General features: G+C 41.2%; 1 protein-coding gene across 1 annotated transcript; it reads right to left on the bottom strand.

The window, feature by feature from the left end:
• Positions 1 to 64: 64 nt before the first annotated feature.
• Positions 65 to 23,772, bottom strand: LOC109900733 (plasminogen-like). The gene is made up of 19 exons (XM_020496521.2): positions 23,561 to 23,772; positions 22,729 to 22,864; positions 22,527 to 22,633; positions 21,927 to 22,041; positions 14,112 to 14,251; positions 13,758 to 13,878; positions 12,618 to 12,736; positions 12,215 to 12,377; positions 11,936 to 12,060; positions 11,559 to 11,718; positions 11,021 to 11,214; positions 8,801 to 8,949; positions 8,582 to 8,675; positions 5,023 to 5,137; positions 4,847 to 4,921; positions 2,803 to 2,943; positions 2,585 to 2,691; positions 2,278 to 2,423; positions 65 to 412 (listed from the first exon to the last, which is right to left on the bottom strand). Exons 1-19 carry the CDS (start codon positions 23,607 to 23,609, stop codon positions 248 to 250), a joined length of 2,421 nt encoding a protein of 806 aa, XP_020352110.1. The 5' UTR covers positions 23,610 to 23,772; the 3' UTR covers positions 65 to 247.
• Positions 23,773 to 23,836: the final 64 nt, after the last annotated feature.

Genomic DNA, 23,836 nt, shown 5'->3' with positions numbered 1-23,836 from the left:
TTGTTCCCGTTTTTTAACATGTGGTCAAACACCATGGTTGTGTACCAGGCTAGAACATAATTGGATTGCTTATCAATATAATTATTTTATTTTATTTTCTAAACAAAAACAATGAACCTTGCAATTTCGGAAGAAATCATTGACGACAGGTATTTAATTTGTACGTTCAAGTCTTACACGTCTTAATAAAACTACATTTAGGGCTCAAATGATCCATTCCTCAAGATTATGGATGTATAGTAGAGGGTTAAGAATTCATCTTTATCTGACTGTTAATCCAATCCGTAAACTTCGATACTCTGACGTACACTCCTGGCTTCATGGCGTTAGCACAGCCCAGACCCCAAGATGTCACTCCCTGGAGAACAAAGGTGTTCTGAGCATGGCACACCAAAGGGCCACCACTGTCACCCTGGAAGAAGTCAAAAACATCATCACCAACATTGTCATCATCACTCCAATGCAGTCAACTTAAACTCATTGTGCAAACTGCAGTATACAACCAATCACACAGTCCTTACTGAAATCAAATGATTACTAGTTGTTGCTGAGCATGTACACTATAGGTCAAAAGTTTTAGAACACCCCCCATTTTTCCAGTATAATTTTTTTTAAGCAGTTTAAGTCCAGTGAATAACCTGAAATGGTACAAAAAGTAAGCAGTAAACTGCCAGAGGTAAAAAAAAAAGTTTCAGTTACAAAAAACTGAAAAAGAGTTTAAAAAAAAAGACATTTCTCAGGGAACAAGTAATGGGTTAACAACTTACAGCTCTTCTGCAGCAATGGAAGTAATTTCAGCCTTGAAAGTTGATGCTAACAATTCCTACAGGTGTCACAACTTTTGTTGATTAATTACAATCCTTGTCTGTATAAAATCAGTGTTGGAACAGACTGTTACTATACCCTCTTAAGCATTATTTGGACAGTATTGTACTGCAGGAAGTAGTACAGTGGGGCAAAAAAAAGTATTTAGTCAGCCACCAATTGTGCAAGTTCTCCCACTTAAAAAGATGAGAGAGGCCTTTAATTTTCATCATAGGTACACTTCAACTATGCCAGACAAAACAAGTTTTTTTTCTCTCCAGAAAATCACATTGTGAGAGCCAGAAATCTTGCTTGTTTGTAGGTGACCAAATACTTATTTTCCAACTTATTTGCAAATACATTTTTAAAAAATCCTGCAATGTGATTTTCTGGATTTTTTTTCTCATTTTGTCTGTCATAGTTGAAGTGTACCTATGATGAAAATTACAGGCCTCTCTCATCTTTTTAAGTGGGAGAACTTGCACAATTGGTGGCTGACTAAATACTTTTTTGCCCCACTGTATATTGCTATCATAGTGGTGAGAAAAAGGCAATTAAAGGAAGACAGACCACTATAACCCTTAAAAGTGTAAGTCTTTCCTTTAGAGAAATTGCAACGAAAGCCAAGGTGTCAGTGAGTACAGTTTCCTACACCATTAAAAGGCACTTGGAAACTGACAGGAAGAGGTCTGGCAGACAAAGCCACAACAGAATCAGAAGACAAGTTTCTGAGAGAAAAGCTTGCATGTGAGGCGGCTCACAAGACAACAGCTTCAAGCACAGCTTAACACTGGTCGAAGCAAGTCTTAGTTTCAACTGTGAAGCGAAGACTTCGAGCTGCAGGTTTGACAGGTCGAGTGGCAGTAAGAAAGCCATTGCTAAGATGGCAAAATAAGAAAAAGAAGCTTGCCTGGGCCATGAAGCATTGCCAGTGGACTACTGAAGACTGGAAGAAGGTCTTATTGTAACTATCATGTTTTAAGGTATGACCCAGGTGCAGACAGTGTTGAAGAAACAAAAGTGTATTCCTCAATCAGGGGCAGGCAAACGACAGGTCAAAGCAAGCAGGGGTCAATAATCCAGAGAGGGTGTAAGGTACAGGACAGCAGGCAGGCTCAGGGTCAGGTCAGAACCGGGAAACTAGAAAACAGGAGCAAGGAACAGCGGGAGCAGAGAAACAAAATGCTGGTAGGTTCTACGAACAAAACGAACTGGCAACAGACAAACAGAGAACACAGGTATAAATACACAGGGGATAATGGGGAAGATGGGCGACACCTGTAGGGGGGGTGGAGAAAAAAGACAGGTGAAACACAAAGACAGGTGAAACCGATCAGGGTGTAACAGTAAAGGCCTTGAGACGACAGACGCTGGGAATTGGGAAGCAAGCACAGGTTGAGGGTTTAATAAAAGTAAACATGAAACTAAACAAAAACAGCATCTGGACAAGAGAAACACAACATCAATGCATACCTGGCAACTGTCTGCTCCCCCTTCAATGTTCCCAGCACACATCTCATGGTCCTTGATTCTGTTGTTCAGGTAGGCTGGACGATTACACACTTTATTTTCTATAACAGGGAAACCCGTTTCCTTGAGGAGCCCTTCTCCACCAGTTCCTACAAACACAAAGATCAATGTTTCATGTCGGAAAATATAAAAACATTATTGGTATATTTGCATCAACAAAGTAATGGAGTCCTGGACAGAAGAATAACTTAATTTTGTATCATGTTATGAGATCAACCATGAGGGGAAAAAACATGCATGACTCTTGAACCTTGTGTCTCTCCCCATCCTGTCACATAGCACTCTGTTCCAGGAGGTACCACATAATCCTTCTCAGGTAAGCATGCTGGTAAAACCTTGTCATTTATGATTGCAGGGCTGCAAATCAATCACACAAGTCTTTTTACAGCTTCGGACCTCCAAACAGCAAGAAACATATAAAACATTATATTGTGGGTTTTTTTAAGACAATGAAATGGCCTCACTCACCTCTCTAGCTTCAGAAGTGCAATGTCTGTTTCGCCAGGTCCCAGGATCAGTTTCTCCAGTTTACGCTCCTGCTTGGACGGTTCATTTGCTCCCTCTGTATGCGTTCCCAATACCACCATGTAGGCAGATGGCCTCTTTGAGCTGATATACACACACACACACACACACACACACACACACACACACACACACACACACACACACACACACACACACACACACACACACACACACATGTACTTGTATGTAATCCATAATTAGGCCTCGCAGTAAACATGACTAAACAGTAATGCTGTTTTTCTTCTATGTAGGAGGCTAACACTCACGCAATATTAGCCACTTTCATTGTAACATACACAAACAAAATGAACTATGCAAACAAACTGTGTAATATATTTTATCGTAGGCAAAGCACATTGGCATAGGATTCTATTGCACTGACATGCACGACTCAAAGCCAATTTATGCTTGATCCGACAATGTGGTCGGAGGCTCCATATGGATGGTGTGACGCAATAGCGGAGCCTCCTGAGGCACACAGATGCCAAATGTATTTTTATTTTTTTAACCTTTATTTAACGAGGCAAGTCTGTTAGGACAAATTCGTATTTACAATGGCAGCCTACCCCGGAAAAACCCTAACCCGGACGATGCTGGGCCCATTGTGCGCATCCCTATGGGACTCCCAATCACGTCTGGTTGTGATATAGCCTGGAATCAAACCAGGGTATGTAGTGACGCCTCTAGCACTGAGATGCAGTGCCTTAGACCGCTGCGCCACTCGGGAGCCCTTGATCTCTGTACCACATTGCAGTGGGGCTCCATATAGCTCCACATTGACATTATTGGTTGACTGTACTGTAGGTGAGGGTGGGAGGTCCTGCATAAACACAAACTCACTTCCTTGACAACTTCTTTCACAACAGCTCTGGACTGCTCGGCAAAGCGCAAGAAGTATAAATGACCTGACTTCTGCTGAGGCAATATCACCGTAAATACTGTATGGCCAATGCAGACATCGGATTGACCATGCAACACCTGTCAGACCCATACTATAGTCTACACAGACCGGTACACCATAACCAATCAGATCTGCAGGAGGCCTTTATGCAGGAGGCCTTTATGCAAATAGCCATGGCCATATATGGATCGGTGCCATTCCCTTTGAATTGGACAGCATGAGCTGTCATGAGCTGTCACTTGTTCTGAGATCAAGCGAGAGCTATATGTAGCTACCTGTACACATTTGTTCATACTATTTGCTAGCTAGTGAGTTATTACGCCGGATAAAGCTAATTTCTTGTCAACAATGGGAGATTGGTTGCTTCCTACAAGAGCACAAAACGTGTGCATTTCTAGACATCTTTGAAAAGCAAGTCAGGTAAAGAGATTGTTTTATGTCTTAAAGGGGCAGTGTTGTATTTTCAGACAGACTTGAATAAGATAAGTAGCCAGTAGGCAGAGGGTGGCATCATTTGTCTGATTCTCTGTAATAATGGTATGGGAATAATACAAATAAAAAAAATTGTAAAGTGGTTTCTTGCATCAAACAACACAACATTTTCAGTCACCTTCTTGTCTGAATGACAAGTGAATAAACAGGTTAATGTCAAGCCCTTCATGTTTTTGTTCTCTCAAAAGTCTGATGGAATGTAGGCCTACATTGAACACCACACATAGGCTGCTACTGTAGGCTGAACGATAGAACAACTATTTCCATCTTAAAACGTTATGTGATGCATTTTTTGCCATTGTTTTTGATGGTAGGCCACTCTGGTAGGTCTACATTATGATCAAATAGCCACAGTAGCCTACTTGGCCACAGTTAAAACTGTAACTTAAAGCAGTTACAGCGTCAGTGTCAGCACAGGATTTTCACAATGTTCATGTTTGCAATCAGCAGACATGAAATTTGCTTAGAGCCAAAAATAATTTGAGGAAACATTGGCCACTACTACACAGTATGTATAACTTCCCTTCTGGTTGGTATAGGTTTAGTGAGTAGTAAGCCTCATACGGGCACTGATGAGGGCTGCTCTCTCACCTCTCCAGGCAGTGGACAGCAGTGAGGACCCACTGAGGGGCAATCAGAGTTCCTCCACAGAAATGGACGCCAGTGCTGCAGAGGGACAGACAGAAGGGTAAGTGAGTAAGTTCTCTGTGAGATTATCAATATGTTAATGAGATTCATGAAAGGGAATGGGATGCTATCCTCCATACTTAGTCCTGAGGCTGATCTGCCAGGGCCATGAGTGGGGTTTGGATACACAACCTCCAACGATGCGACCGAAACACCTCCTGGGCTTTGTAACAGGCTGCCCACATGTCAAGCCAGCTGGAGACCAAAAATACACTTTTATTTGTGAATTCTACAAACATCGACCAGATAGAATGCAGGCAGATATACATACAGTGACCACATACAGTACATCTGGTTAAAGCAACTGTGTTAAAACAACAGCCATTTGTATAATTATTAACAGAAACTGTCACTCACAATCAGAGTGCAAATTACACCGTGACATTCGGGGTGGGGGGTGGGGGGGTTATTGGGTGCACAATATTTTTTTATGGGTCTATAATAAAGAAGTAATTTAAGGTAAAAATGTATTAGCTTTTAATGTGGCATGAACACAACCATTAATGATGCTTTAATCTGATTGTCAAACAAATCACTTCAAAAAGATGGCTACCTGTGCTTGTTCCTCCACTCCAAAATAATAGAAACGGAAATACACATCTGTTTACAAAACACCAAAAGGTGTGCCTAATGACATTCAGTGATTGCCATTGAGTAGGCCTACATTAATTGAACGGCTTCCTGGCAAATTTTCTTTTTTGGTAGCCTGAAAAGTCGGGACTCCTGAAATGGGGCTGAAACTGTCCCAGGAAAAACTGGATGGTCACCCTAACACACAGGGTCAATTTACTAGACGAGGCTACAATGTGTAGGCCTAGTACTATGCACTTCAAATAGGCCTTTCTGTAGCCAGTGGTGTAGTGGTAAAAAAAATACTTGGTGGGTAAACTCTGATTTCCAGTCACGTGAAAAAAACAATGCTCCCTATACTTTCACTGCATTTTTCTGAAAAAGGTGGTTAAACTGCATTTAGCTGCACATACATTCCACTAGGCCTACACCACTGCTGGTAGCCTGCCCTCTCAGCCGGGGCAATTTTACACACATGAACACAAGAGTTAAATCAAAACATGATTACGTCTTAGTTCATGAGCTGGTCATAATTCACGAGTTGAATGCTTGGAGTCTTCATAGACCGTGTGACATAAAACACTACATTTCTTTCCTTTCATGAATGACATTTATGACAGTGTTATTTGTAACTATTAAGCATTTAACAATTGAATTAGAACATTGAACTTAAATCCAGTACGATTCCTGGATCTTGGAGATCTCGGAAAATGGACTGTAAGTATAACTATGCCTACGTAAAATGTAATTATGTTTTGCCATGAAAACCGTTCTCATGGGCACACAAATCCAAAATAATGCAGGCCTATGCCATTGCAAAATGTAATGCTTCTAACAAAAAGAATCAACTATATGTGTACTGTCATTAATGTTGGATGGGTTGGATGCAGATTGGTGTCTAGCTGTAGGCTAGTTGTCTAGTAATATTGGCAACCATCATCAGCTTATCCAGGAAAGAAAACAAATATTGATAGAAAAGAATGAAGCTAAATAAATGGTCTACTTCATCTGGCCAGGACGGCTCAGAGAACACCGCAATGAGTGCTCTAAACAGCTGACTGACAAAACCAAACGATAAATCAACGGATAAATCTCATGCATTGGAATAAAGGCATATGCTCTTTTTTATCAAGGGCGCATGGCAAACAAATGGCGAAAATGAGCAAGTGCAAAGGTAAATCTATGCTTTTAAAAGGAGCTCAGCAATGGCCAAAATTCAGCACTACTGAGTGAACAGTGCTGTGGGCAGGGAGGTTTGTGCAGCCACGTAGAAATAAATGGTTTAAACCATGACAGAGAGGTGGGGGTGTTTGTTTCATTTGAAAGCTTTTATTTTCATATTTACCACTGTAAAACATACACTGCTCAAAAAAATAAAGGGAACACCAAAATAACACATCCTAGATCTGAATGAATGAAATATTCTTATTGAATACTTTTTTCTTTACATAGTTGAATGTGCTGACAACAAAATCACACAAAAATTATCAATGGAAATCAAATTGATCAACCCATGGAGCTCTGGATTTGGAGTGACACTCAAAATTAAAGTGGAAAACCACACTACAGGCTGATCCAACTTTGATGTAATGTTCTTAAAACAAGTCAAAATGAGGCTCAGTAGTGTGTGTGGCCTCCACGTGCCTGTATGACCTCCCTACAACGCCTGGGCATGCTCCTGATGAGGTGGCGGATGGTCTCCTGAGGGATCTCCTCCCAGACCTGGACTAAAGCATCCGCCAACTCCTGGACAGTCTGTGGTGCAAAGTGGCGTTGGTGGATGGAGCGAGACATGATGTCCCAGATGTGCTCAATTGGATTCAGGTCTGGGAAATGGGCGGGCCAGTCCATAGCATCAATGCCTTCCTCTTGCAGGAACTGCTGACACACTCCAGCCACATTAGGTCTAGTATTGTCTTGCATTAGGAGGAACCCAGGGCCAACCGCACCAGCATATGGTCTCACAAGAGGTCTGAGGATCTCATCTCGGTACCTAATGGCAGTCTGGCTACCTCTGGCGAGCACATGGAGGGCTGTGCGGCCCCCCAAAGAAATGCCACCCACCGCCAACCGGTCATGCTGGAGGATGTTGCAGGCAGCAGAACGTTCTCCACGGCGTCTCCAGACTCTGTCACGTCTGTCACGTGCTCAGTGTGAAGAGCACAGGGCGCCAGTGGCGAATTTGCCAATCTTGGTGTTCTCTGGCAAATGCCAAACGTCCTGCACGGTGTTGGGCTGTAAGCACAACTCCCCCCTGTGGACGTCGGGCCCTCATACCACCCTCATGGAGTCTGTTTCTGACCGTTTGAGCAGACACGTGCACATTTGTGGCCTGCTGGAGGTCATTTTGCAGGGCTCTGGCAGTGCTCCTCCTGCTCCTTCTTGCACAAAGGCGGAGGTAGCGGTGCTGCTGTTGGGTTGTTGCCCTCCTACGGCCTCCTCCACGTCTCCTGATGTACTGGCCTTTCTCCTGGTAGCGCCTCCATGCTCTGGACACTATGCTGACAGACACAGCAAACCTTCTTGCCACAGCTTGCATTGATGTGCCATCCTGGATGAGCTGCACTACCTGAGCCACTTGTGTGAGTTGTAGACTCCGTCTCATGCTACCACTAGAGTGAAAGCACCGCCAGCATTCAAAAGTGACCAAAACATCAGCCAGGAAGCATAGGAACCGAGAAGTGGTCTGTGGTTACCACCTGCAGAACCACTCCTTTATTGGGGGTGTCTTGCTAATTGCCTATAATTTCCACCTGTTGTCTATTCCATTTGCACAACAGCATGTGAAATGTATTGTCAATCAGTGTTGCTTCCTAAGGAGACAGTTTGATTTCACAGAAGTGTGATTGACTTGGAGTTATATTGTGTTGTTTAAGTGTTCCCTTTATTTATTTCCCTTTATGTATTTACCACTGCATTTAAAAAAGGAGAATGGTTCAATTAACATTATTTAGACACCCCCCAAATATTGACTTTTGTTGTATTTAGTAGAGCTAATGTCTCATTCAGGGGAGCTGAGCCCCCCTGGCTCCCCAACAATTTAAACCCTGGTCACAGTAGTCCACATACCGCAATCTGGGATTTGGCAGTAGTCCCATTTCTGGTTTCTGTCTGTGGTGTAGCACCATGGTCCATTCACATCATTGTCAGGGTTTCTACAATTCTAAAAGTGAAAGGGGGCGCTGAATAAATGTAAGTACATCTTCCCAAATGTCTGTCATATGCAATACTTTTGCAGTATCATCTGACATGATTTAAATATGTCTTATAAAAACTCCTTGAACTTACATTGGACTCCATGCCTTTGTCAGGGTGGGATTCAGGGGTGAAGCTGGCATGCTGATGGGGGCTCTGGGCGCTCCAACTCTGACAGGTGACACCCAACATGGTCATGGAAGTAGGACCCCTGTATGTCCCCCCGTTGCCCACCTTGCAATCTGAAAGCCAGTCAACAGAAAACAATATCAGGGATAACATTTCTTCCCTCAACATTGACAATGTAGGGTGAATGAATGAATGTTGAACTGAATTCTAATCTAGGTAGTGTTTTCAGTAATGAATTACTATATTTTTATGTAGAGGTGTAGCTAACTACTGGAACTACACACACTTATTTTTTGTCTAAAATAAAATGTGGGTAATGTAAGCAATACTTTCCTTTCTTTTTCGGCATCAGCCCTGCCTAATTCTCACTTGAAACATAGTTTGTGTGTTAAATAAGCTAAATTACACATTCTGGTAGCAAATGAACCTAAAGTGAATTGTAGTCTATGGCATTTCAGATTTGCAGTGCCTTCATAAAGTATTCATACCCCTTGACTTCTTCCACATTTTGTTGTGTTACAGGCTGTATTCAAAATGAATATGTTTTTAGACATTGAAAATATGTTTTTAGACATTTTAGACATTTTTGCAAATGTATTGAAAATTAAATACAGAAATATTTCATCTCCATAAGTATTCACACACCTGAGTTAATACATGTTAGAATCACCTTTGCCAGCAATTACAGCTGTGAGTCTTTCGGGGTAAATCTCTAAGAGCTTTGCACCCCTGGGTTGTGCAATATTTGCTCATTATTATTTTCAAAATTATCTGTCAAATTGGTTGTTGATCATTGCTAGACAACCATTTTCAAGTCTTACCATAGATTTACAAGCAGCTTTAAGTCTAAATTGTAACTTGGCCACTCAGGAACATTTACTGTCTTTTTGGTTACCAACTCCAGTGTAGATTTGTCCTCCTGTTTTAGGTTATTGTCCTGCTGAAAGGTTAATTCATCTCCCAGTGTCTGGTAAAAAGCAGACTGAACCAAGTTTTCCACTAGGATTTTGCCTGTGCTTAGCTCCATTCTGTAATTGTTTTTATCCCCAGTCCTTAACAATTAACAAGCAAGTATAGTGTAAATAATCATTGTACCATCTAAACTGCTGTGAAATATACTTTCCAAAATCAAACACATTGTTCAGCTGTTTGAAGCTGGTGTACAAAACCCAAAGTAAAAGAAGCAAAAACGAAATGTAAGAACGGGAAGCATAGAAATAGCGGAGATAGAACTTATATACATACCGCTTCTTAGACTTGCTTTCAATGACAATGACAGATCTATAACTCACATTTGTTTTGAATTTGTTTGGATCGCCCAAAAAGTGACATATTGCAGCTTTAAGCACATTGTTACTTCTGAACTGATTTAGGCTTGCCATAACAAAGGGGTTGAATATAAAGACGTTTCAACTTTTTCTTGTTAATTAATTCATGTGGATGCTACTATGATTATGGATAATGCTGAATGAATCGTGAATAATGATGAGTGAGAAGGTTACAGAGGTATAAATATCATACCCCCCCCCCCCCCCCCAAAAAAAATGCTTACCTCTTCTGTTATCGTAATGGTGAGAGGTTAGCATGTCTTGGTGGCATGATTCTTGTCTAACTTTCTCGCTCATCATTATTCATGATTCATTCAGGATTATCTTTTATAATGGTAGCATCCACATTAATGTAGAAGTGTTTAGAAACATATTCTATTCATATTTACAATAAAAGTGACTTCAAAATGACACAATATATTTTTTACCATTAATTAATATTGGGCACAAAATAATCGTAAACACAACCAAAATAAACAGCAAATGCTTCTAACAAGTTTGTATAGTCACAAGCTTAATGTAGTCATTGCATGCTAGGAATACGGGACCAAATACTTGACATTTTACTACTTTAATACACACATAAGTGAATACTTTTGGTCCCCAAAAATGGGGGGACTATGTACAAAAAGTGCTGTAATTTCTAAACGGTTCACCAGATATGGATGAAAATGCTCTCAAAATAAAGCTGACAGGCTGCACTTTAACCTCATAATCATTGTATAATTTCAAATCCAAATTGCTGGAGTACAGAGCCAAAACAACAAAATATGTGTCACCGACGCAATACTTTTGGAGATCACTGTATATTTTCAAAATAGCTTCCCAAGCACTGATGAAAGGATGGATAGATTACCTCTGCTGTCGTCTGAGGGTGCCTGGGAGGGTTTTGGTTCGGGCTGGTCATGTTTGTCAGGTTTAGGAGTAGGCTTGGGAGCAGTTGGGCATCTCTTCACACTGCAGAACTCCCAACGAACAGAGGGGTCAGTGGTGTAGCACCATGGTGCACGGTCGCCATCAGGGTTCCTACACAGGTTTCTTCTCAAATCGCTGTGAAGCACATATAAAAGACATAATGTCCTCAGACACTGAAGATGACATATTACATTGTTTGGCTTTTAATGACTAGATAGTAGAAGACAGAGATAAAGCTAGAGATATACATTACCCACTTGACACAGACATCAGTTCAACATCTAGTTTTGATTTACATTTGATTTACACAAGTTCTAAATGCCCTGACGTTGATGACTTTTTGCAAATCTAATCAGTTTTCCACATTGATTCAGTGTCATCACATAGATTTTGTAGTTTGAAATTACGTGGAAACAACGTAGATTCAACCAGTTTTTGCCCAGTGGTTAGAGATTATTTGACTATGCTCTAGACCTCACGCTTTAGGGAAGACCTGCGGTGTCTTATTGTGACTGTGAGGTGTCATCGAGCTCCAGGACTGGCATCTCTTCCCACTGATGGTCTCTGTCACCATACCACGATAGTCTGTCCCGTCGCCCACATAGCAGTCTTCCTCAGCTGGAGGGGGAGCTGCGTAATCTGATGTTTAAAAACAATATGAGCCACATCAACCAAATTAAATATGAATTTTGGTGAAAAATGTAGGCTGTATGGATTGCTAGTGGATGACATGAGTTTCGCTATGTAGTTAGTATATAGCGATTTTAGTATTTGGGAAAGCTATATAAATCCAATGCATTAACATCATCAATGTAATCTTCATTATCATCATCATCATGATGCAGTGTCAAGTGACCTGGTCCAGGAACATCTCCACAGCTAGGCACCTTGCAGTACTCCCAGCGCGTCTCTGGGTCTGTAGTAAAGCACCAGGGCATCTTCTCATGGTCTGGGTTCCTGCAGTAGTTCAGTTCCAGGCCTCTGACAGGAACACAAACAACCACACATATTGGTTAAATCACAGTCAGCCTGTATCTATAAGACATTAAAACACTGATCTACTACACTGACAAACGCAAAGTTTGGTTCTTGCTTGAGTAAAAACAAGTTGCCCAATCTAGTGGGTCTATCTTACTTGCATGGGTAGTTGTCTGGAGTTCTGTTGTGCTGTTGGGGCGTCTGAGTTGCCCAGACCTGACAGGCTTTCCCAGATGCTGTCACTCCGATGGTTCCCCTGTAGGCACTGCCGTCGCCTGTGGCACAGGTGAGCTCCTCCACCACCCTGGGAGGCTCAGAGGCTAGGGGAGAGGGAACAAGTGAGGAAAACTCCCTGGGAGTTAGTAAACTCATGTTTTAATTCAATTGTTTATATTTATGTGAAAGAGCAGGGGAAACAGGGGTCATGGGAGACAAAAGAGATACAATATTAAAATAATACATGGGGTGACAGAGTCACTAGTAGGGAGTAGAAAGGGTCCAGGTTACGAAAGCCATAGACAATATACTAGTAATAGTGTTGTATATCTATGATAGCTCACTGCAGCGAGGGATAGAGCAGAAGTCCCAGCGTTTGGAGGGGCTGGTGGTGAAACACCAGGGTCTGGGGTCTCCGTCTGGGTTCCTACAGTAATTTTCCTCCAGGTACTTCTCAAGAAGACTGGAGAGACAGGGAGGGTGGGGGGTGGGGGAGAGAACGAGATGAAGGAGCACATGGTTAGACATATACAGGGAGCCCAAAAGTATTGGGACAGTGACACATTTTTTGTTTTTTGTACTCCAGCACTTTGGATTTTAAATTATGAGGTTCAAATGCAGATTATAAACTTAAATTTGAGGGTATTTTCATCCTTAACGGGTGAAATTAAAGCAGTTTAGAAATTAAAGCAGTTTATGTACATTTTTATTGAACTAGGCAAGTCAGTTAAGAACAAATTCTTATTTTCAATGACGGCCTAGGAGAAAGTTACACCCGCACAAATATCATACCCCCAAGACATGCTAATATTTATGCATCTGTAACTTTGCTCACTTATCATTATTCACAATTAATTCAGGATTATCCCTAATTATAATTGCATCCACATGAATGAATAAGTGTTATAGAAACATTCTATTCTTATTTACAATATAAGTGACTCCAAAATGACACAATACATTATTTAGCATTCTTTTCAATTAGACACAAAATAATCTGAAACACAACCAAAACAAACGGCAAATGCATCCAACAAATTTGTAAAGTCACAAGATTGATTTAGTCATTGCATGGTATGAATATAGGACCAAAGACTTATGACTACATTAATTAAGACACAATACTTTTGGTCCCCTAAAATGGGGGACTATGTACAAAAAGTGCTGTAATTTCTAAACGGTTCACCCGATATGGATGGAAATACCCTCAAATTAAACGTTAACCTCATAGTCGTTGTATAATTTCAAAACAATACAAAATGTGTCACTGTCCCAATACGTTTGGAGCTCACAGTCAAAGTTATTACACAGATATTACTGAGAGAGAGAGAGAGAGAGAGGGAGAGAGAGAGAGAGAGAGAGAGAGAGAGAGAGAGAGAGAGAGAGGGAGAGAGAGAGAGAGAAAAAGAGAGGGAGAGAGAGAAAAAGAGAGAGAGAGAGCGAGAGAGCGAGAGAGCGAGAGAGCGAGAGAGAGAGCCTATTACGCGCTGGGAATGTAGCCATGGTTGTGAGGTTTCTGGGCGTTCCAGTGCTGGCAGGTGTAGCCATTCTCAGTGGTGGAGATCTTTCCCCTGTAGTTCTTACCACTGCAGTGCATGCATTCCTCTATGGACCAAACCACAGCACTTTAGAAATAAAACACTTCCAAATTACATTACCAAATTACCCACTGCATTTTTAAAACTGAACTGTCATGATGAGCGAGTGACTAAAAAAAGTAGTCAACTCTTTGTTAAATATAGATAGTAATTTAGTGGTTTTAAAATCTTAACTTTTGTGCCAACATGACACCAGCTGTTTCATTAGCTTATTGGGACATAACAAGATATTGAGGGTACCGCTGCAGTTCTGGACATTGCAGGTCTCCCATCTGATGTCAGGGTCTGTTGTGTAGCACCATGGACCTTTGCTGTCCCCATCAGGGTTTCTGCAGAAGTTGGACTCCAGGTCGGCTTTGGGGTGTGTTGATGGAGTCATGCTGTAAGAGACATTCACAAAGATAACGTGGATTTCATTTAGGTGTTAAGAAATCTAGCGTCACAAGTTACTTAAGAGATTGAACAGGATCTTAAGCACTTACAAATTCATAACATATTGTATGAAATCTATTTTTTTGTTGTTGCAGGCCCTCCAAGTTTTCTGAGCAAAATATTTTTGTTCTATTGTTGGACATAACAGACTAAAAACACCAGCAAATCAGCTCCAAGTGATTTTAATTTTGGAAATCTGTTCTACAGTATTCTCGTGGATAGTAGAGCGATATATGTAGGTTTGCAAGGCTATCGGTAATTTACCAAAGTTAACTGGAATCTTCAGTCGTTTTGGTAATTAACAGAAAATAAATGGCAAACTATCATAACTTTGGTCATTTATACTTGAGTAACTTCAAAAATGTGTATTTATATAGAGTATTCATTTAAAAAAAATCTGTGTATATCTGTCTACGAGTTTCTAGTACATAGCCCATATGGTTCAAGAGAAAATAGCATAATTAATGGAACAAAGCATCTAATCAACAATGGCATTATTTTCAATTTTCAATTACCTCTTCCAACTATTTACTGCCACCAGTTTGACTCCAAAACATTGACAACAAATACATGTTGGCATAGTAAAATAAATAAAAGTGTGTTAAGGGTATTTAATGCTGAAACCCTCATATTAAACACAAATTATATTCACTAAGTTGATGGTTTATATGTAAGATAATGTTTTACAGCTTTGTCATTCTATATACAATAAAAGTTTGGACACACCTACTAATTCAAGGGTTTTTCTTCATTTTTCTATTCAAAGTAACCACCCTTTGCCTTGATGAAAGCTTTGCACACTCTTGGCATTCTCTCAACCAGCGTCACCTGGAATGCTTTTCCAACAGTCTTCAAGGAGTTCCCACATATGCTGAGTACTTGTTGGCTGCATTTCCTTCACTCTGCGGTCCAACTCATCCCAAACCATCTCAATTGGGTTGAGGTTGAGTGATTGTGGAGGCCAGGTCATCTGAAGCAGCACTCCATCACTCTCTGTCTTGGTCAAATAGCCCTTACACAGCCTGGGGGTGTGTTGGGTCATTGTCCTGTTGAAAAACAAATGATTGTCCCAAACTAGATGGGAAGGAGTATCGCTGCAGAATGCTGTGGTAGCCATACTTGTTAAGTGTGCCTTTAATTCTAAATAAATCACTGACAGTTTCACCAGCAAAGCACCCCCACACCATCACACCTCCTCCTTCATGCTTCACGGTGGGAACCACACATGTGGAGATCATCCGTTCACCTATTCTGCATCTCATAAAGACACTTCAGTTGGAACCAACTGGGGGGGAGGGGGGGGCCACCGAGAGAAAGGAGCTATCCAGGAAGAACCACTAAGACGGTGACAATCCTGTGACTTTTTGTTGTAGTTTAAAGATAAGCCTATTGTGTTCCTGTTTCATCTGGAGAAGAAGATGTATGTTTTTCCTTGGAAGATTTTCATTGATTATGTTGGAGTGTTTGTGTTGACCAAATGCCCTCAATAGAGAACTGTGTTCAATCAAGAAAACCTACTCCTGACTCGTTTATTCCACCTTCCCGCTTTAGAGTGACGCCCAATTACTTGGTCCGCTCACATTGGTGGAGAATGCAGGCATTAGGTGGACGAGTGACACAAGGATAAGTGAGTAAATCAAGATTCTTCCAGTAGACCCGGAGGAACCATTCAAGAACGATGGATAACGCTCTACTACAACAATTGATCACGGCACAGCAGACAACCATAGAACTCCTGCAACAACAGCTGAGCCGACGAGAAGAACCTAGAGTTAAGCCAAGAGCGGCTGCTCACGCCATCTTACCTCGTCTCTCCAAGGAGGATGATATTGAGGCCTTCCTCATGACCTTCGAAAGGACGGCCACCTGGAAGAGTGGCCGCCCACAGAATGGGCGAGCGCATTAGCCCCTCTTTTGACCGGGGTGGCTCAGGAAGCCTATTTTGACCTGTATTTCCGCGAAGCTGAGGACTATGGGCGACTAAAAACCGAGATCCTGTCCCGGTACCAGCTGACTGCCAGAGATAGGGCTGTAAAGTTCCATCAATGGACCTATACAGCTGATCAACCCGTCCGTGCCCAGATCTTCGCATGAATATGACTGACGAAACAGTGGCTAGAACCTGGAAAGGGAGTAGGACATGTGATAGAGACTCTCGTAGTGGACAAGATATTGAGAGAATTACCCAGTGACTTAAAAAGGGTTGTGGGGCAAGCCAACCCGTTGTCAGCCGACGACATAGCCCAGGCGGTGGAAACATATCGGTCTACAGGGGAGTTGTTAAAAAGTGACAAGGAGGAACGGAAGGAGTCTTCCAATCCACCACGACTCACCCCGGCGCGCCCGCCCCCGAAACGTCCAAGCCCCCCCCGGAGGTGGGAGAAGTCAGCCACCACACAGCAGGGTCGGTGTTATAAATGTCAGTCTCCCAACCATTATGCCCCACAATGTCCTAGCAAGGATGAGCCCATGGTCACGGAGTCATCACTGCCTACCCCCACACATCCCATTTTGAGGGGGCAGGATCAACACTGTTGGTTAGCAGAGATAGCCCCAGCCTCAGAGATTCCGGTGCGAGTCGAAGGACAAGATGTGGTAGCTATTCTCGACTCGGGAAGTATGGTTACGTTAGTAGAGGAGCGGATGGTGACCTCCGCAACACTGCTACCAGACAAAGTAGCCGTATCCTGTATCCATGGAGACACCCACTATTACCCCACTGTGAATCTGCCTATTCTCACTCCAAAAGGAAGGTGTACAGTCAGGGCCGGGAAAGTGCCCCAGCTGAAGGTGCCATTATTGATCGGGAGAGACTGTCCCCTATATAAGGAGCTTCGCCAGATGACGTTATGCACGGGAAGAAGGGGGACAGGAAAGAAGAGAAAATCCAAGCACGAGGTAGTAGTCCTACAAGGAGACGTAGCCGCGTCCTCGTCCTCTGCAGCAGAGGAAGAAATAGCGACCCAATGTTTACGACCGATATTCCAGGAAACCACCGATGAAGACACATGTGAAGGGTTATACACAACGCAGGAAGGAAGGAGCAACCTGGCGCGAAGGGATATAATTGAAGCTCCATCCGAGGAGGGAACCTGGAAGGGATTCTCCTCGGTCACCCCTGATGGGGATGTGGAACATCCTCCACATCCCTCTACCGAGGTCGACCTGCCCCAGAAATTAAAGGGACAGTTCGGCACCTCGCAGCATAGAGACCCAGACCTAGACCTAAGGGAGGCCATGAGGAAGGTGAAGGTGATCGACGGGAGGAACGTTGACGGATCAGGTGAGCCCCCTCTTCCTTACTACTAAATCAGGCGGGGTCTCTTATACTGGGTCGTACGACGAAGGGGGGAAAACCAGGAATTACTAATGGTGCCTACGCCATACAGGGATACAGTTCTACAGTTAGCCCATTCCCACGTCCTAGGAGGACACCTGGCACGAGACAAGACTATTGAGACAAGACTATTGACAGAATCATGCAGAGATTCTATTGGCCCCGGGTCACCCGGGATGTGGCCAGGTATTGTAGGACGTGTGATCAATGTCAACGTACAGCCCCACGGCCACACCTACGTAACCCCGTAACCCTTTGACCCTCACAAAACATTCAAAGTTCTTGTAATTTTCAGGATTGACTGACCTTTATGTCTTCAAGTAACATTGGACTGTTTTTTCTCTTTGCTTATTTGATTGCAAGATATCCCTATTTTACCAAATAGGGATATCTTCTGTATACCACCCCTACCATGTCACAACATAACTGAATGTTTCTAAATTGCACCGCGCCCGCCAAGGCATTTCTCTTAAATATATATATATATTTCGACCGCGACCGGGAGACCCATGAGGCGGCGCACAATTAGCCCAGCGTCGTCCGGGTAGGGGAGTGTTTGGCCGGCAGTGCTTTATGCATGCTCAGTCTTTGGTCTCGGGGGCTCCCCGATTGGAAATTTGAAATGGAAGTTAATTAAGGAACTCCCTCTTGTGGTTATTTTTTTTATAGGAAAAAGACCCCATTGAAACTGACATTAGGCCAAATGTGGAGAATTATACATTTGCCTCTGTTGCCCATCAAGTAGCCTATTAATGTATATGTCACTGTAGGCTACCATTTGATACAATATATATGTTGAAATGATGATATCACTGGAGTCATTGCAAATCAATGTGTGCCACTTATGTAGCCTACCTGGAGCTGACAAACCAATTTGTTAAATAGCCTATACCTTCAGTTTATTGTTGTTGTAGCCTTGTGTTATTATCAACGCATTAGATTGACGGTAAACCAATTTTAAAAATCAACACTGGCTGTTGTTAACAAACAAATTCAGTTCATATACATATTAGACATTTTTAGTATCAGTATCCTATTCCAGCAGGCTACTAGGGAAACATGCACTTCTTATTGCGAAATCGCCTCGCTATTTATGTTGAATAAATTAGTCTGTTAATTTGAACTAAGCAAGCGGCTAAATTGTTCCGTTTACATCTTGTCTAGGCTACTGAAGACTATCTGAAATGAGATATAGGTCTATCAGGGGCTATAGGCTACCTGCCTTTATTTTAGCAAACTATGGCAAAAAAAAAATCGATTTTAGTCTGTAGCTCATACCCATGGGCGCTGCCAGGGATTTTGTGCCCTATGAAAATATATCACATTAGGCCCCACCACCACAGGCCCCACCAACCCTGCAGCTACACCAATTGCTGCTGTAAGCACACACTTCCAGAACCCAATCAACCCATTCAAAGCTTTAAATAACTCTACCTTTGCAGGCTTGGAACTCTCTTGTAGTCCAATATTTACTGTACGATATTTACTGACAGTGAGCTGTGAAAATATAACCCTGTGCAGACATGCATGCTGCACACAGTGGAATTCACTATTTGATGCAAGACTGATACCTTCTATAAGAAATGTGCTAAAGGTCATCTTTTACAGTCTAAATGTGATTGTAATGGTCAAATTCTTGAATAGAAAATTATCTTAACATTAATGAATAACTTAAAATAAATATAACTTAAATGTACCTCTTCAATTAAAATGAATTAACATTATCATCTATAGAATGATATAACAAACAATATAATAAAATTAGCAGCAGATTTTTGAACTAAGTATACGTACATACCAAATAGAAAATAAGCAGCTGTAAAAGTGGAATGGAAAACAAAATGGAAATGGAAACGAAAAGGCCTGATAGTGGCGCTAGAGGAAAGGTCAAGTCGTCACCAAATCAATAGGTTTCTTCCACTTGGGGTCTTGATTGTGCACAAATTTTATGGCAATCCAGCCATTACTTTGAGATATATCTTGTTCTCAGTCTGTTCTCAGCAATACAGAGGCTCTCTGGATGTTTAATTTTGCAAACAAATGTTTTTTATTTTTTTATTTAAATAAACCGTTAGTTTTATTAGTACATTGTAAATCAAATATTATATTAACGATGATAGGTTGATAATTTAATATAGATTTTTTTTTTTACATACGGCGCCCCTGCCTATACCTATTGAAATGACAATTCATTCTTGCAAATGGGCCATTTATAAGAGCCATAAAATAGCCTAACATTTAGTTTTTTTTATTCATCCAAGATTTTCTTGATCAGAGATAACGAGATCCTCTGTCCAACTTTCATCACTCAAACTCTCCTGTCAGATTTATCTATAATCATGCACATGCGCAAAGGGATTTATTTACTATTATAAACCTGGTTCATGCCCTGAATGCTGATTAGTTGAAGGCCGTGGTATATCAGACCACATACCACGTGTATGAAAATACATTACTTTTTACTGTTCTAATTACATTGGTAACCAGTTTATAATAGCAATATGTCACCCTGGGCGTTTGTGGTATATGGCCAATATATCCAGGCACTCTGTGTTGCGTCGTGTTAAGATCAGCCCTTAGCCGTGGTGTATTGGCCATATAGTATACTCCCTTCCCTTTAAATCGACATCCATTGATGGAAAATGATCTGGCTAGTATATTAAGGGCGAATCATCTTTTCTCTTGTCACATATTAAAATTCCTAAATTAAGTCATGTCATAGCTTGCAATAATTATTATTTTGAGGAAACCAGAATTTTGCTTCTAACATTACAAGTTACTATGATATTCCTTCTTAATTGTCTCGATAACGTTATGTAAAATGGGTTTATTGTGTAGATATGGCAACTACTCTCTGGCTGTAAAATGTTTTCAGGCCTTTTTAGCATGTTATGAGTTGTCATTGTTTTAGAAATTTGAACTTGACCTGGCAACACTGGTTGGAAACCAAAGTCGACGGGTGCACAGTGCACTGTTAGGATCCTAGGTTGCCCGAAAGTAAATGGATGTTTCGCCTTAATTATATAATTACTAATCTCTAAATAAAATAACTCAAAATACTTCACCAGGGAGCCAGAGTTTCGTTATCTTATTTAAACATTTGGGAAGCCGGGAATTTGGGTAGTGGGCGTGGCAATAGGTCTAGCTGATTGAGTTGCGGCTGTCAGTGAAAAGCGTCTAAAATATGTTTTAACATAATTTGCTTTGAGTATAATTTAAAATGTTGCATCAAGAAAATGAGAAGGGGGTGTGGCGAAGATATGTTGCGTCTCTCTCCAGAATGCATGAATATGTAGGAAAGTGCCCATTTGACAATGTCTGATTTCTGATTGCCTTAACTTACCACATACACCACCATTTTTTTCTTCGCCTCACGCAACTCAACGAAGTCTGTTTTTTCTATACATGCATTGCAACTGATAGTTCCCCAGTATTTGAAAAATCTTTCCAACACGCCCAATCACCAAGCCTTGGTGCGAAAGAGCAAAATATATCCCATGTATCCAGAGTAAACGTCATTAAAAACATCTTTCTGTCCCGAACTCACTGGCCCAGGAAACTCCGAGGGCCCGGAATAGGCTAGTTGATATATATACAATGTTGCAAGTTCGCCAGAGAAAGCTCCGGGACGGACCAAGTGATGGTTTAATACATTGTTGCACTTCACTAGCAATAGCTCAAGACGGATAGAAAGGGAGGTAGGCAGGCAGGCAGATTAGAGAGATTAATATGATTGAAAGAACCGGAATTTTTATCAGGATATTTTCTACTGTTTTTATCTGTTGGCTTTAGGCCTATTTATTTTACTTGGTTGACGATGGAAGTTCTAGGCCTACTGCGGCATCTCTGAGTTCTATGCTCTTGTTTCTTTAGCCGCCAATGGATCACAGAGTATCAATGTTTCGAAATGGCAGAGGCTAGTGCTCTCGCCATAATTGCATTTTAACTTTTAGATTTGTATGATTTTACGTCATTTTATGATTAACCACGTGACAATGATTTTGAGAAAGTAAAACGTTATTATTGAAATGAAACGGTTCCACGAAAATGCGCATATATACATTACTGGCACGCAGATTGGTAGAACGATTGGTAGAATGGTAGTTGTAAGTTTCCCCAAACTTGAAACTCACGAGTTGCCTATGGTCGTTACTATTACAGCAATTAAAAACAATTGTGAACGCCGGCAAGTCCCGTTTAAAAACGTGCCAGTTTGTTGAAATCAAAGGCCTGTCCAACTGATTCGTTTTGGCGCCGGATCTGGTGCAAGTTGTGGCAGAGCATACTTAGGCTTGTGTGGATATTTCGATGCCCATCTCTGGCAAGTCTTCCCTGAGTTTGTTTTGGACTTTGTTCCTCTGTAGTCCATACCGATTCCATTTACACACTCCATCAAGTACTCTGTAAAGACAGAGAATAAGATGTCTCAACAGTAGTAGGTGGGTTGATTGGTTAGTAATCTTTGACTTTTTATTGAGCAAGTTCAGCAGTGTACCAAATGCCCCCCTTGGGTAATTAAAAAGCATCATCAGGCTTTTACTATCTGAGATGTTGTCATATATGGTCAGTATGGAATTTGATATACCCTATGTGCCTCCCACTGAAGGACTGATTGGACTCTCTTGTTTAGATAATCTGCTTCAACTCTTAGGTTTGTTTACTGACACAGTCCAAACCTCTTTCTGGACATTCCACAAAAGTTAGCTAAATATTAACCAAAAATAATGTTGACCAATACAGTCGCATGAAACTCATTTGTATTCTAATATTTGTAATACATAAATGGACATTTTTGTATGGGTTGATACATTTTTTACATTTTTAACATCTGTAGCTACAGAAAAACAGAAAAACATTAGGAAAATCAGAAAAACATTAGGACTTGCCTTTCTTTTCATATAGAGAAGTGCTGGTTCTTCTCAGAACAGACTCTATTTTGCCATTTGCTGGTATTGTCAAACATTCTTGATCCTTTTCAATGTACATGAAGGACCTACCAAGAAACATTTCAGAATTCATTTTGACTATGAAATAATTTCCCCAAAATTAATTCATTATTACTATTAATGACCATACGCATAATGATACCTGCAAGTGAAAGCTGTTTCAATGTTACACTTGATAGCACATTCTAGGACTGTGCCTACTGAATACTCCCTCTTCACCAAAGAGAGAATCCAGGCGCCCTCTGTTTTTGCATATTCGTCCAGGACAACCGCACTGACTAAAAGGACAAACAGATAACAAATACTGAGTATGACTGAAAAAATGACCGGCCCTGTTTGCCTACACTTTCTCTGTGATGCAATGCTTAAACCCAATGGTTCCAGGGAGAAACTGCTTTTACAGACCACTAACATAGAGGTTACATCATGAAGGTCTATTGACAGATGAGTCATTTCTGGAGTGGACATACACTACAGACAAAAAAAACAAGTTATTTCAAAACAATACACAAGTAAGAAAAATGCATAGAAGCGTTAATGTCATAAACAGTGTTTCAACACTTTACATTGTTCTTATTACTGTGTACAGTGTAACAAGTATTGTAGTTACTCATTCTTCCACTGTAGTGTACATCCACTACAGCAGTAAACCTAGCCCTAAATAAAGGCTAATAGATAAGTAATTGCAATACACTGTAATACATTGTAACTAAGAACAATACATCCAATGTAATTAAACGAACTGCTTCAGTTATAAGGTTTGACAGAAGATAATCTTACAAAATGATTATGTTGAAGAACTAAGCACACGTGAAGTAACTTCGTAGACACAGGTACCTAGCAAAGAACTTAAGGGAACAGATAGAAGGACTAATTTGTGAATAAATGTTTAATTTGCAAGTATAAACACTGTGTGGGAATCCTTCAGTTCACTTCAACTTCCAACACGTAAAATGATGCCAGCTATATCTTACCTGCAGATAAAAGAGTGCCTAGCAAGAACGTTGTTTTGTACAGGTCCATGATGAGCACTGTCAAGCAGCGTATACAAACTCACCAGTTCGATACGTTTTGTGTCTTTTTAGCCATATCAGTAAGACAAATAGATTTCACTCGTCAGTCAATCATTGGCCTAACAAGGACATGGAGCAGAGGTCAGGCTGTGTATGTCAATGGGATTTTAGTACATTCACATACATAGTTCTTTCTTGATGTATTGTACAGTAGGCTACAGCTCCTCCCCACCGCAC

This window comes from Oncorhynchus kisutch, linkage group LG12, assembly GCF_002021735.2.
Source record: "Oncorhynchus kisutch isolate 150728-3 linkage group LG12, Okis_V2, whole genome shotgun sequence".
Lineage (NCBI taxonomy): Eukaryota > Metazoa > Chordata > Actinopteri > Salmoniformes > Salmonidae > Oncorhynchus > Oncorhynchus kisutch.
The sequence above is the reverse complement of the archived record's forward strand: the minus strand, read 5'-3'. Positions and strand labels throughout refer to the sequence as shown.

What these genes read in the sequence shown, in the direction of transcription:
- LOC109900733 (XM_020496521.2), bottom strand. Translation starts at nt 23,609, where the DNA reads ATGGACCTGTACAAAACAACGTTCTTGCTAGGCACTCTTTTATCTGCA. An exon ending in ACCCTCAGACGACAGCAGAG is followed by an intron (nt 8,950 to 11,020) that starts GTAATCTATCCA and finishes ACTGGCTTTCAG; the next exon opens with ATTGCAAGGTGGGCAACGGG. An exon ending in AGGATGGGGAGAGACACAAG is followed by an intron (nt 2,424 to 2,584) that starts GTTCAAGAGTCA and finishes TTGTGTTTGTAG; the next exon opens with GAACTGGTGGAGAAGGGCTC.